Source organism: Apostichopus japonicus, chromosome 4, assembly GCF_037975245.1.
Source record: "Apostichopus japonicus isolate 1M-3 chromosome 4, ASM3797524v1, whole genome shotgun sequence".
NCBI lineage: Eukaryota > Metazoa > Echinodermata > Holothuroidea > Aspidochirotida > Stichopodidae > Apostichopus > Apostichopus japonicus.
The window spans coordinates 17275083-17293280 of NC_092564.1; the positions used below are offsets into that span (position 1 = coordinate 17275083).

Consider the following 18198-nt stretch of genomic DNA (forward strand, 5'->3'; position numbering starts at 1 on the left):
CATAACGATTGACAGTTTGTTTAGCAATACACAATCCTACATATAAGACAATTCCTTCATTGTAATCTTAAGTCAATTTACTTTCTTCATATAAAATTTAAAAAAAAACTCTCTACCTCGACCGGTTGGTCCTGCAATCACACAGGTGAATAAATGTCTCAATTTTGGATTCATATGAAGATTTGAACCCATTTTAAATGCCCCCATGTCCTCTTCCACCTCAACCCCATCTTTGTAATAGAAACATGGTGCAGCTTGCAGGAAGTACGAGACTAGTGGGCGCAAATGGTCCACTTGAGCTATTATCATGTTAGACCTAATGTTGGGAAGTCAGATGTCAATGAATCAAGAATGGATTGTATTTACCACGAGTACCTTGTAAATTACATTAGAAACGGTGACAACATAATAACGTTAGCAGGCAACCAAGGAATGGCAGATATGACAAACAAACGTAACGATTATAATCATGCCATTCAAACATTGATATTCCTCAGTATTTATGTTAAACAACAATTGAAAGCTTAAGAAATTACATTCGTTATGTTTACTATGTATACATCCAAACAACAGAATATGTTTATGAATTTTACATCATTTAAAAAAACAATATAGAATAATTATAACAAATTTGAAAGGTTTCTCTACGTCGAGAGTGTTTTCATACTAGTCAGTATTCCATCATTCATTTACTTAATATATAGAGATGTAGTCAGACAATTTGTTTGTCACTGTGTTGATTGATCCTGTAGTACAAATTACAGAAATAAGGCTTTTTTAGAATGACATGTTTTTAAAATAATTACAAAGATTGTATTGCTTATCTAATGTGCATATTTGTTCCATAATTTATTTTAACTTCCCAGTCAACACATCTATTACTGTCATCTATGATGGTGAGTATACCAATACAAACCGATTGGGTCATCCGGGTAATCTGTTGAGTATTTCTAACTGCGATCAATCCATTTTTCTCTAACTGTGTTGACTTAACCATCAGGCTTAACTTCACATACTATAAACATTCCCTGGCCGAACGTTATCGATATACACATAATGTGGTATACGGTAAATTCTTTCTAAGTATACATGCTTCCTATGCCTACTTTTTGAATGTCTTGCTGTCATTATTGCTGTCAAAAACTGCAATAAAAGCTAAAGGGAAGGATACCTTGCCCTATTAACTTTATCATTTTTCTAGTTACATTTTTATTACAATAGGGGTGTCGAAAGTAGCCGCACTTGATTTCCCTCCGCCGATGCTTTTCGGAATACTTTAAATTGAACCTGCTTCCTCCTCTAACCGAAAGTAATGAGTTTACAGCTGAGTGTCACCAAATGAGGATTGAATATAGTTATTTGAATAGACAAGAAGAAAATATACGATGCTCTTTCAAATTTCGTTAAGATTTTCATAAACAGTAGTCAGTATTTTTACTTTCTAAAACTTATATCACATGATACTCTGAATCCTCTGTTACGAACGTTTCATTTTTATATATTTTTTATATTTTAAGCCAGAATGATGTTTGACGTCACCGTTTGTAACGCTTTTAGAACGGTCATTACATAATATACGGATCTACGGGTAATAACGAGGTTGTTAGCAGAGAGCGCCAACACTTTTAAGACATTTGTAAAATTAAAAACGACAATCGCTCTTGAGTATAACAGTACAACTTATGCATCTTCCTTAAGTAGTTATGGGAGCATGTTCATAGTTCATAGTCTCCTTTTTGCCCCTCTTCTACTACATTTACGAAACGTATCGACCGCCGATAACGCCAGCGACAACGCCCAGTAGTGGGATAAGGAAACTAGCGATAATGTCACTAGCAATGTCAGGATGCATCCTCTCTACCAAGTCAGAGATACGTTTCCATGCCTCATCCTCTACGTTGATGGCTAGGTACATCTTCATCTTGAATCGATCCCATTGATATTTCAAGTCTAGACCACCAACGGCGATGATGGCAATGACGATCATCATGGTTTTTTCACATATGACTTGAAACATGAAATAACTTGACCAGTAATCACTAATATCCGAGTCTCTCATGCACGTTTGGTTGCAGAAAACGTTGTGAACATGAGATCGGAAACCAACAGATGCGGAGATTGCAGGCTGGGAAGTCACTATACTGGCGGAAGGGTTGGTCAGAGAAACTTGCAATTTCCATGTTACAAATAATGTCATGCTAAATGCGTTGGTAAAGACAATAATGTTCAACCAAGGAAACATTAGTTGTCGGAGTTGCATATATTGTCGGAAAAATGACTTGACTTTATTCATGGCTCTTTGGCCGTCTCGGAAGTTGTTGTGAATAAATTCAATAGCACTATTAAGTTCAATTTCGAGTAATTTTCGTTGTATGAACATCATAAAGCAAAACGTTGAGTAAAGGAACATATTGGTAACATGCAAAATAAGAGAGATAAGAAGGGAAATTGTGTGACACTCCTCTCGGTAACGACTATAACCATTTATTTCTATGATGGAAGTAGTCGTGGCTAAGGATAAAAAGAAAATGAATGCGCAAACTCTTGGTGTTAGCGACTGAATTCGATATTGCAATACATGGATCTTATTGGAAAAGGTGCTTTCATCGAGCACTCTACACCAGGTGATAACTCCGGTTGTCTGAAACCATTCGTATCTTTTGAAATTCCTCTTGACTGCTCCAGCTAAACAAATGACAGATGTAGACATAGTCAAAGGCCAATAAAGCAAGTAGGAAGTCGTTACCATAAGGTGTACGTGGTTTTCAAAGTAGCAGAAAGTACGCCCTGCAATTATTGAAATTGACCCCAAGATAATGATCACGTGGAACAATAATGACGTTGTGCATAGGATACGCCTGGTCTTCGTGGCATGAAATTGTTCTGTAAAGAAAAGAAAAATGTTGAAAAAAGTGTGACATTGGCATTGAAATAATTGCCAATCTCTGTCATTATGACAAATGACAAATGAAGTGGAGTTTTTTTTAAATCTTCAAATGGTCATACACCCATTGTTCGTTACTCCTTTCTTCGTAGCCCTACAAATCTCAGACGATCGTTGCTGACAACACATGCTATCATGATATGTCACCCTATAGGAAGAACCTCAACTATTTGAAACTAACACAATCTTCTGGTGATTATCCAACAAAAAAAAGTTGCAAATTAAGCCAACGTCTTGTCAGGTCTAGGAGAATTGATTGACCTGGGATAGATGTTAATTCCGAATAGTGAGAAATTCACTTTTAAGAAAATCTACGTCGATCACTTATTCCGAACAGTGACCTCTATCCTCTCCTCCGACTAATATTCTTATAAATTATAACTCATGTAGAGTACGGTATTGACTATAGATTCAGAAGTAAAATTGACATGAAGTCACTTATTAATCAAATGTGACTCTCAGCCCTATTTTAAATTGTCACCATTCTGGAACATTTTCACGATGGTGGTGCTTCTCACGCTTTTGAATTTAACAAAGTAAGACAGTAACTTTGATTTACGTCTGAATAACCAAGAGAGCGGATGGAGGGGGAGTGGAGAAGAAGGAAGGATTGAATGGATGAGAATGGTACTAATCGGGGTGTTTGATGAATATCTACACGAAAAGTTTAACATTAATAGTAAAGTTTCATGTTCCTTAATTTGGTTTCATACAAGTAACAGTTTAAGTAAGATCATAGACTGGGAAAACAATTATTCCGAAAGTTGTCAATTTACATGAAAGTTTGTTTCAAGTTGCCAGGGAATAAAGTGTTAATCTCATCTCTTCAAATACGTGACTAACTCACTGACGTGTTAATGGATATCTGAGCGCAAAGAGATAAAAAACACGAGGAAAAAAAGGTTATTGGTTTAATCAATTTACTGAAATCAAGAGGTGAAAGTGTCCATATATGGAATCAATAATCCTTGCAGCATATATAAATAGGTAATCAGTCAATGGACAAGGCGATGAGATGCACTATGAAGAATCAACAGCATGATGATGTCCATGTGGCTATAGCTCATTAGCTGAACATTCTCAAATTGTTGACAATTGTTGAAAGTTCATCTGTGATTGGACATCACATTGGTATCAGTGTATTGTATCTTGTGCTGTAAGGATAACTTCCTGAGTTGCACTATGAAGAATCAACAGCATGATGATGTCCATATGGCTATAGCTCATTAGTTGAACATTCTCAAATTGTTGACAATTGTTGAAAGTTCATCTGTGATTGTATCTTGTGCATTAGGGATAACATCTGTCAAATTATTCACACAGAGAGTTGACAGGGTATAATATGTTCAAGAGAGTTAACAGCAAAATTATTATCCAATGACAAAATGGTACCATTTTCTTGCACATTATTGTAGTACAATGTGATTACTGTATACGTTGGCGCATATACCAATAATATCAAATTTGACTGAGATTTAACCTCGTTATTAACCAGTTGAGCTTCTGCTTTTTAATTATTGTTTACCGTCTAAATAGCTGTGATAATATCTTTATATTAATCTATTATTATTTATTTATGATTTCTTTTTGTAATGTTTCTATCTTGATCGAATTTCTTTTGTAAATCTGTTCAGATTATTTGCATTAAATTTCTATAGACACGAGTATCAAACAAATTACAACTTGAAAATCCGTATAGGCTTTATACTTACCAATCCTAGATTCAATATGTATCGTTTGACCTTCATCGTTCCTGTCATCAGATGAAGTCGGAGACCAATCTATCATGCCAAGGATCCACATCAAGACGGTCCACAAGATACCTGGCTTTCCTCCGACCCGCAAATACCGCATACGGTTAAAACATTCCATTTTTGTTGATCTAGAATTGTACTTTGACTATCTCTCCGATAACACCATATGTTAGGCGCTTTGCCTATATCTCCCTGCACTATGAAACCAAAAGCTTCCTGAAGATAACAAGGAATTAAAGTGAAAAATAGGTCGAGTTTGTAATGCCTACTGTCGTTTTCAAATTTTGTTTCAATTTGGGGGGTTGATATTGGCATTTCTAAACACGACAATTTTTTTTTTGTATACTTGGCATTACTTTATAACTGAAACTGTAAGTGAAATCCAAGATATATCAACTTGGATATAAGTTCACAGTAAATTAGGTACTGACGTCACTGATGATGATAACAAGAGTATCACAAAACCCAGACTCCTCCGTCCCTGACATGGATGAATTTATGGGGTTTGAGAGCATGATTTATGAATAATAAAACAAAAATTAAATGTATAATATGTCGCCCTCTACTCTGTGAGCTTCTACTTAATTTTGTGCCTTTCAATCATAAGGTCCAGAGTTCGAGTCACTCCAAGATTAATATATGTCGTCCAGTTACAGAGTTGTTGACAATTGACAATTCATAATCATGTATCTAAATATGTGTCTAAGAGACAAGTCAGCTTACAGCTTTGATAAGACAATGGTGGCTTCTTCGCGAGTTCCTGCTTGCAGGAGGATCTAAAATACATACATACATATATACAATTGTCGCTACTTGTGCTACCGATGTGAAAAGTGGTGTGTGCTCCGTCAAATGAATATGAATGCAAACAGTTAAACCGGTTCCACGAAACCTGATCTTGTTTGGCTCTAATATTAATATTGTCTATTGATAATATGCTATATGAAAGCGAAATAGAAAGAGGAATAGTCTGAGATGTAGTAGAAGTAGAGATGTCGTAACTCAATAGATGGATATTGTACTGACATGCCATGTATAATGCCAAAAAAAATTAAAGGCTCGAATTCTCTACTGGTTGGTATTTTGAATTCGATATTTGAAGAAGGATTTAATAGCCTAAACCTGCAGTTTTCTTTGCAAAAGACAACAGTAGTGCACCATATTTTTCCTTACTCTTAGATTATACCATAACCAGGCTAAAACTCCACCTATAAAGATCCTGAAAACTAACAGGTGTGGTGGCAAAGACTCACAGTGACAAATTTCGTTTATCTTATGTTTTTTTTCTTTAATAAAGTATATAGTCAATTTTCCTCTGTATAATTGGAAGACATTTCAATATGAACATACTTCATACATTGGTATATTGTTGTATTGATAACTTCACACGACCCTTCGGATATTAATCCAGTCCAAAGGTCAAAAGAACAAAGAGAGACAGACAATAATTGTTGTCCATGTGCACCTATATAACATCATATTCCCTGTCTTCTTCAAGTTCATTCATGGTACAATCTGTAATACTTTAATTATCAATATCTCAATAAAGACGCTTTGTGGGATTTGCTTTCACCAGTTCACCAGGATGCTTAGAATATATTCACCTATCATCAAACAAAACAATTTTCTGCGCTTAACTATCCTTTGAAAGATCAGTAGCTAGGAATGTGCGAAATCAGAAACTGTCAATCAACAAGGATTGAATGACACTATTTGTCTAAGAGGGAGCTGTCACGGTCTGGTGGTGGGTACTGCAAGAGCTGGTCATGTCGCCATCTGAAGGCATATGCCGTAAATTGTATTTAGGATTGGAAGGTAGATTCACTTTATTTGCATGAAATGCATTGTGAACCAACTTGTGATGTAGTGTGTGAAGTATACACCCCGGTAAATTAAGTAATCGTTCAATCATACAATTTAAGGAACTCCAAGAAGATAATGGTGTTTGTGTGTGTATCTGGAGGGGGAGGGGTGGGTGGATGTTATTTCGCTCCACCTTCTTTTATTCTCTCATAAGCAACGACTTTATTGTCTACGGAGGGATGGAGGGATGGAGGGATGCAGGGATGGAGGGATGGAGGGATGGACGGATGGAGGGATGGACGGATGGAGGGATGGAGGGATGGAGGGATGGAGGGATGGAGAGATGGAGAGATGGAGAGATGGAGAGATGGAGGGATGGAGGGATGGAGGGATGGAGGGATGGTTGATGAGTACTTAAACCATTACACTAGTATCTGTACTGGATTTTCCAAATGATAAATTAGCGAGAGTATACGAGTATGAATCCATTACTACAAATTCAACTATGATATAATACGACAAGAACACGTCTTTGAATCTCTTGAAAAGTACTTAATCGTCACTGCAGGATTGGTCGAGTGCGGACAGGGCTAAATCGAATCAGACGAATTTCATTAATTGTTCTCTGTAGTAAAACCGTTTGGTGGTAGCACTGTTATAAAAGTACGTCTTCTACCATGTTGCAAGTTTACACTTAAGAGTCCATATACGAAGCATGGCTACTACTATGTTTTTTCCGTCATAGACCTATAACAAGCATATTTATATGGAAGCAAAGATTTGATCAAAAGTGGATCACCATTGTTCAAAGAAAATTGCATTAAAAAAAACGAATTCATGACAAATTTTACACGACTACATTTCTAATGCCAAATACCATGATAATCATAATCAGCACTAATCGCACTAACTTCGAAAAAGAACAAAGCTGCTTTAGTTGTTCGTATATAAAGTGAAAAGAACATGTAAAGGTTGAGTTGTTAGCATTTACAAAAGATTTATAAAGAAAACACTGCATTTCTGAGCCACTTTCCCAATTTTGTGGTTGTTGTTGAAAGATCACCATTCGAACAGCTGGGACTCATCGATGAAATTGGCTGGACAATCTAATCTAATACACAGACCAATTACGTCAGTTCCTCAGATGCAACCATTCCAACTCAAACTTCAATAGAAAAGAAGATTGCAATGGCCTAGGTTGTTGAAAGTCTTTCAGTTTGTGCTCTGTTGTTCATATAAAGTTAAAAGAAAGCGGTTTTGGTTGAGTTATTTGCATTGATCAAAAAGAATAGAATTAACATTTAGGCCTGCATCGAGAAGTACAGTAGATGGAGTCAGGATCCATTTAGCCTTTAAGGTGCATTCCCAGAGGTTTGAACATAATTTAAAGTTGAATATCTTCATCCTTTACATTCATACTTTTTTACAGCAATGTAGACATCGTTTATTCAATTTGAATGAAGAGCGGAATTATATCAATATTTTTTATTTGCAATGTTATTCTACATGACGTACTGACCCCCCACGACACCAGCTACCAGACCCAGCAAAGGAATGATGTAGCTGGCTATGACGTCACTGGATATATCAGGATGTAGCCTCTCCACCAAATCAGAGAGACGTTTCCAAGAATCCACCTCTTCATTGGTGACGAAATACATCTTCATCTTAAATCGATTCCATTGATATTTCAAGTCTAGACCACCAACGACTATGACTGCAAAGAAGAACATGATGAATTTCTCACTCATGACTAAAACAGTAAAATATTTGGACAGTTGTGCATTTGCAAGAAAGTCTTCGGCACAGGCTCGGTTACAAAAGTGATTGTCACCACGTGATCCAAGATAGCTCCCTCCGAATGCAGGTGGTCCGGATGGGTTTATGTCGATGCTACGATATCTCCAAGAGTAAAAAAACGTCATACCAAAGGAATTGCTAAACACTACCGCATTCAACCAAGGGAACATAATTGTTCGAAGTTGTAAATATTCGCCAAAGAATTCTTTGGTTTTAGTTACACATTTCCTAAAGTCTGCTAAGTGATGTTCAATGTACTCGACAGTATTATTGCATTCATTCTCAAGTAGTTTTCGTTGTAGATACAAGAAATGGCAAAGTGTCGAGTAGAAGAACATATTAATAATATGCAGAACGAGGCAGAATAGTAAAGGCATGGTTTTGCACTCTTCCGGATGGCTGACATACCACGCTGCTTCCATAACGCCAGTGATCAATGCGAGTGAATAAAACAATACCAAGACACAGAGTCTAGGAGTGAGGGAATTGATGCCATAGTTTAAGGTATGTAACTTTCCTCTAAAATTACTTTCGTCAAACACTCGACACCAGGTGATAACTCCTCGTCTCCTCAACCATTCGTTTCTCTTGAAATGCCTCTTGATTGTAGCAACGATACAGATAACAGGACCGGACATAACCACCGGCCAATAGAATAAGAGAAACGAGACGGTGAACATGACATGCGTTTGGCTCATGTAAAAACAGTCAATCGACCATGCAAGAACAAACAGCGACCCCACTGTGAGAACCACGTGAGCTAACATTGATGTCACCGATAAGATTCGTCTTCTGCAAGCAGATGTTGTACATCGTTCTGAAATGAGAAGAAACAAAACATGCAATGATTTCCATGTAACAGCATTGTAAGTCCCTGGTTTTCCATAATGTCCGTTGTCTGCCGATTTTGTTAAATAAATGACAATAGCCGGTCTTTCGATTCAGGTTCCATAAGTCGTCTTCCTTTTGAGAAAATTGGGAGATGGAGGAGTATTTGTTTACATTTTATTCTCCCATTTCTGGTATTCTCCGATTTTTTTTCTCCAATATGTAGCAACGAAATCCATCTTCATCTTCACGTGGGCATTTTGCGATAACAACGCCTTGCTTTCCTTAGCAGACACGTACTTATAAAGATTCTTGTGCATATCATGTAAATTAAATTACAAAAGAAACAACGATTACAGTCAAAGAGTTCCACACCATGCGCCTCCACAATCGTCATATGCAGAGCTTCGTCGTTTGCGCATGCGTGTGTTTAAATGATTGCCTTTAGAAAATGTTACTGCGTTTCGCTCCCTATAACCAGATTTGCGGATTTTTGCATTTAATTTCGGCAACTCCTCTTCAGCCTTCCTGACCCCCAAAATCTGACAATTTCATTGTTCTTTCTTTCACAAAAAAATATATTTGATGGAAGGTATCTGGCAACAGCAATGTTATTGTGACAACTTGGAGATTGGTTTTCTATCAATAATAACATCATTTATTGACAGAGAAAAATTATTTTCCTCTAAGAGTGAATGACAGATTTAGGAAGCCTTGATTCGAAAGTAAATGTAATAGTTCACATACATTGTTTACCACTGAGAGCAGTGGCGTAGGAAGGTACTTTTGAGTGGGGGGGCTGAAGACTGATGGCCGGCCTGGGGGAGGGGTCTAAGGGGAGGGGTGTCCCCCTCCCCTTTGGAATTTTTTGCATTTCCAGGTGGCCTCAGATGCAATTTGGTGCAATATAGCACACTTCAACACCCACTCCTTTTTGTAAACTTAATTTTGTATTTTCACCTGGCCTTAGATGCAATTTGGTGCTCCAAATGAGATTTTTTTTTCTCATTTGGAAATGAAAAAGGGGTTTTCTGACTTGCGGAGCGGGGGGGGGCGGAATGATACTTCCGCCCCTCCACATTTTTCACTGGGGGGGCTGGCGCCCCCCCAGCCCCCCCGGTTCCTACGCCCTTGACTGAGAGGTTACCTCTCTTACTCGAGAAAGAAATCAAGATGGTTTGCTAAGCAAAAGGTGATCCAACAACCCTAAGTAAGGTGAAAAGCAAGATGTAGAAATGTTTTTTTTTTCTTCTTTTGTCAAGAGTATTGCTGAATATTGTTGTCAGCAATTGTAATTTTTATGATCATTCTTTTTATTACTTGAATTTTCTTCTTGATATCATCTTGACAAAGAGGGTTTTTTGTTTTTCCATGTTGGTACTTAGTTGTTTAACATTATTTATAACATAATAATGTTTAACATTATTTAACTGAATGCATTACAAACACATTTGATATTTACTGTTCGTCTTTGAATTATATATCAAACCCTCACTGTCTCAATGAGACAATTGAGAGTAAATAAAACAAACATACAAACATACAAATCATGTACATTACACGTTTTCTGCCTTTCAATTTAGCCAATCTGATCACATTAATGTTGTTGAGTTTTGATAGATCATAGACATACTCCATTGAAACTTAAATCCAATATGAATATATGTATATAATATCGGTGACGAGACTATAAGCTACGTGTAGTTCATAAAATGAAGGTAGTATCGAGAAATTAAAAAAAATTAACATTGTTTGCATTTGACTAATGGTTTTCAATAAAAAAGACAAATTTGTGTTTGCTCGATAATTTTCATTTTCATGTTAAGTGTGACCTGTAAAATGTTTACATATTGAAGTTGTGATGACGTCTTGGTTTTTTTTACTTTCTTTTATAATTAATTATTTTTTTTGCCCAGCTATCTACGTACACGATATGTATATCATCGTATGTATATAATGATCCATAATCAGCTGAAATAAGCGGGGGTGGGGGGAAGGAAGGAATTAGCCAGAGTGAAGTAACAATTTTGTTAGAAAAGTTATACTTACCGCGTGTAGTAGTAATCTCTGAGAAGTAGTGGTCTCTGGTGTGGTAGAGAGGATTTGACCAATCTATGATGCCCAAAATCCACATGAAGAACGTCCAAAGACCACTGGACTCTCCTTCTCCGACTCTTAAATATTGTACAGAGTCGCTAGCGTCCATTTTTTTTCCGTGTGCAATATGACTGATATAAACAGGAAGAGGAAGTCTCAGGGAAAGTATACATCTACTATGACAGACTGTTATATAAACCAATGTGACTCAGGTAAGCTACATTTTGAAACTTGTAAAAAGTTAGCAAAACAACGAAAGCGAAATTACGAGCGTCGAGTAATTACTCCTTGTTTTAATTATGTTGTCTTATTTTGTTATATGTAAGTGCAGCAAAAAAGGACACAATATCCATCTGTAAGTGTTAGTCGGGTGGATGTCACTAGTGAGTGTTATCCACTACTGTAAAAGTTAAAGGTTTACAGTCTTGGCCCCCTCACACAACTTTTCCACTTAATCCTTGCTCATTGGTAACTTTTCACACCCACACACCAAAGTGTGCACAAGTCAAACAATCCCTTCTTGGGCACTACAGTGCACCACATATACATGTCCCCTGGGGGACTTCCCATGGGGTGCAGCCACAGACCGGGGTAAGCAACTATATTTACAAGTTGCCTCCCAGGTCCCCATTTATACACCTTGGAGAGAGAGAATGAAAGTAGAGTGCCTTGCCCGAGGACACAACGTAATGACCTGGCCAGGACACTAACCTGGAAACTTTAGAAGTCCACTGCCTTAACCATTTCACCACAACGCTCTCGCGGTATGTAGTTGAGCTTTTGTAGATAATCAACCCCAGTAAAATCTGCTATGCTAATCTATACTGCTTGAGTTTAAGGATGCAACCACTATTTCTGGTGGGTCGGGAAGAAGCGACACGGCGACGGGGGGGGGGGGGCGCTTCGCCACCGACAGACAATTATAATTTCTTAGTGCAGAACACACACACAGGCTGGACGTTGTTCTGGTCGTCTTCACAACTCATTATAATTTCAATTATATATTGATAATAATGTATATTTATGATTAATAAAGATCTATACACAAGTTTAATTCCACTTCACGACCGGTTTCGTCATTTTGGGACTCAATGAGTCCTTCGCCTGATGAGTCATCAGGCGAAGGTAGGACTCGAACACCGTACCACTCGACAACACAGTACAAGGGCGTAGGAACCGGGGGGCTGGGGGGCGCCAGCCCCCCCCCAGTGAAAAATGTGGAGGGCGGAAGTATCATTCCGCCCCCCCACCCGCTTCGCAAGTCAGAAAACCCCTTTTTCATTTCCAAATGAGAAAAAAAATCTCATTTGGAGCACCAAATTGCATCTAAGGCCAGGTGAAAATACAAAATTAAGTTTACAAAATGGAGTCCGTGTTGAAGTGTGCTATATTGCACCAAATTGCATCTCAGGCTACCTGGAAATGCAAAAAATTCCAAAGGGGAGGGGGAACCCCCTCCCCTTAGACCCCTCCCCCAGGCCGGCCATAAGTCTTCAGCCCCTCCACTCAAAAGTACCTTCCTACGCCACTGAAACAGTAATTCTCCTGGTGTGAGGGCGTATATTAATGGCTTTGTATACTTGTCAATGAGAGTGTATTACGCAAGTGTTATGATTGTATACAGATTGCATCCCTTGAATCTGACAATGTACACAGAATAACGACGTTTTAGAGGCAAGCCGAGTCGTCCTTTGTGAAATGAATGTGTAGCAAGTGGTATGACATATAGGCCTACATACTAACACGCTTTCACACCAGTAACATCACTGTGGTCGAATGATATTTTTTTTATATAGATAAAACATATCAATATCCGCAGATTTGTCTAAATTCTCTTATTATTTATATTAATATTAATTTACATATTTATGAACTAATTTATTGATATATTTCAAGTTAACAAGGAATATTAATTTCGGAACAAACCTTTTTCTTGCCTTTACATTTGTTCATTGGATGCGCGCCAAGAACGTGAAAATGTTCGAATCATGATTCGCACACACTTTGCACACGGGGCATTGCTTATAGAGAGACGTTAACTTGGTGAATTGTTTATGACAAACATCGAGCCTACAGATTGATGAGTATATAGCTGTATCGTGATTAGTTAGTATACTGCTAGTTAAGTTATTACCTTGTTAATTGTTAGTTGCAGCAGATTAATCACCATGTTCATTGTGTTCACTGGCAATTTTCACTTTGTTTTTGCACGGTTCCTCTTTACTCGCATTCTCGTGTTTTCTGTTTCGACTAGTTTTCAGTTACGACAAGTATATATAGGCCTACATTAGAATCGTTTCGACAAGAGTTCATGAAAAGCACGGACAACCTGTCGACATGCTATATTATATAGGGAGGTTTTCGAATTTCCAAACCCACGTAATGCAAGGTCAGAAGGTAGTGTGACACATTAAAATATATATTTATATGTATGTTCATGGGCGGCGATCATGGGGGGGGGGGCGGGGGACATGTCCCCCCCCCAATTTAGGTGGGGATATAGTATCTAATATTCCCCCCCCCCCAATATTTGGTGGCATAGTTTTCTTATAGATTTTTTTTTTGTAGTTTTTTATGATATCGCTAGTAATTTCAAAATAGAAAATGCTTTGATGCAACTTACAAGGCCTGGGATGTGCCATTTCCAGTGATCTGGGAGGCATTTTCGGCCAAAATTTTCTTTTGCGTTTCGCGCCAACTTATGGTGGCGCTACGCTTAGATAGTTTGCCTACAAGCTTCGCCCTTCCCTTGGCAAATCCCTCGCAAGGCGCCTGTCTAACCGTGTCACAATTTGTTACTATATATGACCGAAAGTATAGTTTTTACTTTTTTTTCGAAATGAATATATATATATATATATATATATATATATATATATATAAATATATATATATATATATATATATATATATATATATATATATGTATATATATTATATATATATATATATATAAATATATTTATATATATATATATATATATATAAATATATATATATATATATATATATATATATATAGTGGAAAAATAGTAAGGTTTGCTAGTGCTAATGATAAAGAAAAGAAACACGACGTTTCGGGTATAAACCCTTTAACAAAGTGAGTAAAAAGACTACTGAAACTGTAAACAGCGAACGAAGAAAGATAAAATGGTCCACACATGAAAGAAGCGAAAAGTAGCAGGACTTAAAAAAAAAAAAAAGGACTTACAACAAATCGAATTTAGAGTTTAAACCATAAGGGGATAAGGTGCCAAGTCCGAAAATAAGTCTATTTTCGGATTTAAGACGATCGATATCAGTGCCTCTGGGGGGCAGAGCACACGTAACTGAAAAGTCAGTGATCTTACAGGGGAGGGGGAATTGAAGTGAGAGGCAACAGGGTAACCAGGAAACTTGGATTTGATGGAGCGTAAGTGTTCGGTAATACGATCTGCCAGTCTTCGCTTGGTTTCACCTATGTAAAGTAAATTACAACTGTCTCAGAATTTATGTATTTTGTTAGAGAAAAATATTTGTCTGTCAGAGAATATATATGTTTTTTAACAAGATATATATATATATGTATATATATATATATATATATATATATATATATATATATATATATATATATATATACATATATTGAAAGAAAATATATATTTTTCTCTTAGAGAATATATATTTATATTATAAATGCTTTTGTGTCAGAGAATATATTTTTGTAGAATATATATAAATATGTCTAAAATGTATTTTTGAAGTAAACCACGTATGTATTTTGCAAGTAAAGCATATATATTGTTGTACATAATATATTCCGCTTTCTCGCGCCATAACCAAGAAATTAACTGTGTCTGAATTTTCGAAAATTCCTTGACCAATATTCTACATCATCTACTCGGCAATTTTGACCGGTTTGTTAGGGGTTGAAGGTGGTTTTTCTACATTGGTTGTCCATAGATGAAATCTTTTGCAACATTATGGGTATGTTTTGAAGTGAATTTATTATTCAAATTCTGAACAAATAATGGGCTTAAAACCTTGAAAAGTGGAGCTGACGTTACGTAGAATTACCTACAAAAGCAATGATCCACAGGGAGGCGATGAGGTCGAACATGATGTGTGACTGCCAGGTGACAATCTTGAAAAGGTTATGAGTGGAAAAAAGAACTATTGGGAAAAACTTGGTTCTCAGGCAAAAGTATACATCTGGTTGGTCATTTACAAGCCTACGGTTGGCCACTGCGTAATAAAATACGCCTATACCTAACCGCACTTGATGGAGTGTCACGAACGGAAGCAGGACACTTCGCCCAACAACCATTTCGCCCAACTGCCATTTCGCCCAACCTTACCATTTCGCCCAACCAGCCTGGTCATTTCGCCCAACCAGTCTGGTCATTTCGCCCAACCAGCCTGGTCATTTCGCCCAACCAGCCTGGTCATTTTGCCCAACCAGCCTGGTCATTTCGCCCAACCTTGATTAAATATGAAACGTTCGGGAATTTTTGAAAATGGCAGTTGGGCGAAATGGTTGTTGGGCGAAGTGACTAGAAAGCGTTGTGCATACGGTTCGTGAGCTTTCTAGTCACTTCGCCCAACAACCATTTCGCCCAACTGCCATTTCGCCCAACCAGCCTGGTCATTTCGCCCAACCAGCCTGGTCATTTCGCCCAACCAGCATGGTCATTTCGCCCAACCATCATAGTCATTTCGCTTTCTAGTCACTTCGCCCAACAACCATTTCGCCCAACTGCCATTTCGCCCAACCAGCCTGGTCATTTCGCCCAACCAGCCTGGTCATTTCGCCCAACCAGCATGGTCATTTCGCCCAACCATCATAGTCATTTCGCCCAACCAGCATGGTCATTTCGCCCAACCAGCATGGTCATTTCGCCCAACCTTATTTTTACTAATATTCAGTCAGAATAATATTACTTTTTCTATTCCACTAGTTCAATTTGATTTATTTTGGGTTAGGTCCGCTCGATATCGATCGGAGTCTGAGCAGTTATTTCGGGTATAATGGGAGGATTACACTACTTTAGGCGTTTACGCAGGAAGCAGGACACTTCGCCCAACAACCATTTCGCCCAACTGCCATTTCGCCCAACCTTACCATTTCGCCCAACCAGCCTGGTCATTTCGCCCAACCAGCCTGGTCATTTCGCCCAACCAGCCTGGTCATTTCGCCCAACCAGCCTGGTCATTTCGCCCAACCAGTCTGGTCATTTCGCCCAACCTTTGAACGTTTCCTTTTGAAATATCATATTTTTAATCAAGGTTGGGCGAAATGACCATGCTGGTTGGGCGAAATGACCAGGCTGGTTGGGCGAAATGACCAGGCTGGTTGGGCGAAATGACCAGGCTGGTTGGGCGAAATGACCAGGCTGGTTGGGCGAAATGGTAAGGTTGGGCGAAATGGCAGTTGGGCGAAATGGTTGTTGGGCGAAGTGTCCTGCTTCCATTTTTCCGGGCGAAATGACCAGGCTGGTTGGGCGAAATGGTAAGGTTGGGCGAAATGGCAGTTGGGCGAAATGGTTGTTGGGCGAAGTGTCCTACTTCCTTTTTTCTACACAGGCTCTCTAGTGGATAAGCTGTTTGCTCACAGTTTTATTTTATTTTGAACTCAAGTATTGAAGAACGTTAGGCCAGAAGCAAGTCGTTTCGTCAAATAACAGTACATAAGCAGCACACATTCAGTCACATGTTTATAGAGAATTACACGACGAAACTATTCGCATTTTATTTCTTCAGCAATTTCTCCAACAAAAATCGGCAGCACGAGATCATACGGCCCATATGACTCCTTCCATGACAACTACCTGCTCCTACGAGCTGGTATAGCGTTTTCCCGGCAGTACAATATGCACTGTTCCATATAGCCAATCGAAAAATTGCGTAACTCGCATAGCACACAGTACAATTACACAGTATGCCTATAGGTTACGCAACACTGAGAGGCAGATTAGAATCTCGGAAACCTGATACCTTCGCGGTAACGGTACCCATTTGCGTATGCTGTTTATAGCTAAGTATGAGAATGCCATATTAAAGAAATGAATATGTTGCCGCTGTGAGAAGAGGGCAGCATTGTTTTTATTTTTTTAATCGGGGAATACGTTGAGACAAGATTTTTGATTTTAGCAATTTCCTAGCTGAGAGTGTGCCTTTAAGTTCGTCAAATGTATTATATTCCAGACATGACAATAAACAAGAATCATCCTACTTAAAAATGTTTAAAAAAGCGCTATAGATTTGTCTTTCTGATATAATATGTAAAAGAACCTGTAAAAGAATTCAAACAGGAACAAAATCTGCTGATAATATGATATCATATGAAAATGATGAAACTGGCAAAACATTGCACCAGATCGCAACTATAAGGACCTTCAATTGTTAAAAAAATATCTCAAAGGGGAGGGGGACACCTCCCCTTAGACCCCTCCCCCATATCAATCGCAAAATGTGCTCCCCTGTCAAATTCCTGGATACGTCGCTGTATACGATTGTACGTACTTACACCCATACACAAGAGATGTACAGACATGATAACAATCATGAGCGAAAACATGCTATACGGTCACAGGTTACAGAAACGACCACGAAGAGTCATTTACCTCATGCAGCATGTGTTGGATGAAGTTTTAGCACCGCCAAATATGATTTGGATAAATAATCTCACGCATTATTTTCTATTTATAGCAGGACAATAAAACTATGCCACCAAATATTGGGGGGGATATTAGATACTATATTCCCCCACCTAAAATATTGGGGGGACATGCCCCCCCCCCCCCCCCATGATCGCCGCCCATGGGTTTCGGTCTGTAATTTCATCATTCTGGTAAAAGTCATTTGAGTCTTTCAATTGCTAACAAAGACTAAGTACAAGTCACTATATCCGTAATTATTGCAACCATCACATGTCACCCTGACCAGTGAGCTGTTAATCCATATATATAATTGCTCTCTGACCTCGACTCA

The 18198-nt window shown here is 38.1% G+C and overlaps 1 protein-coding gene across 2 annotated transcripts; it reads right to left on the reverse strand.

Annotated features, from left to right (window-relative positions):
- Positions 1-461: 461 nt before the first annotated feature.
- LOC139966645 (uncharacterized) lies at positions 462-11428 on the reverse strand. Of its 2 annotated transcripts, XM_071969893.1 has the most exons (3): positions 11179-11428; positions 4657-9118; positions 462-2883 (listed from the first exon to the last, which is right to left on the reverse strand). In XM_071969893.1, exons 1-2 carry the CDS (start codon positions 11333-11335, stop codon positions 8004-8006), a joined length of 1272 nt encoding a protein of 423 aa, XP_071825994.1. In that variant the 5' UTR covers positions 11336-11428; the 3' UTR covers positions 462-2883; positions 4657-8003. The 2 variants fall into 2 exon arrangements, with proteins under 2 accessions (XP_071825994.1, XP_071825993.1); XM_071969892.1 differs by lacking the exon at positions 11179-11428 and having other exon boundaries at positions 4657-5328.
- Positions 11429-18198: the final 6770 nt, after the last annotated feature.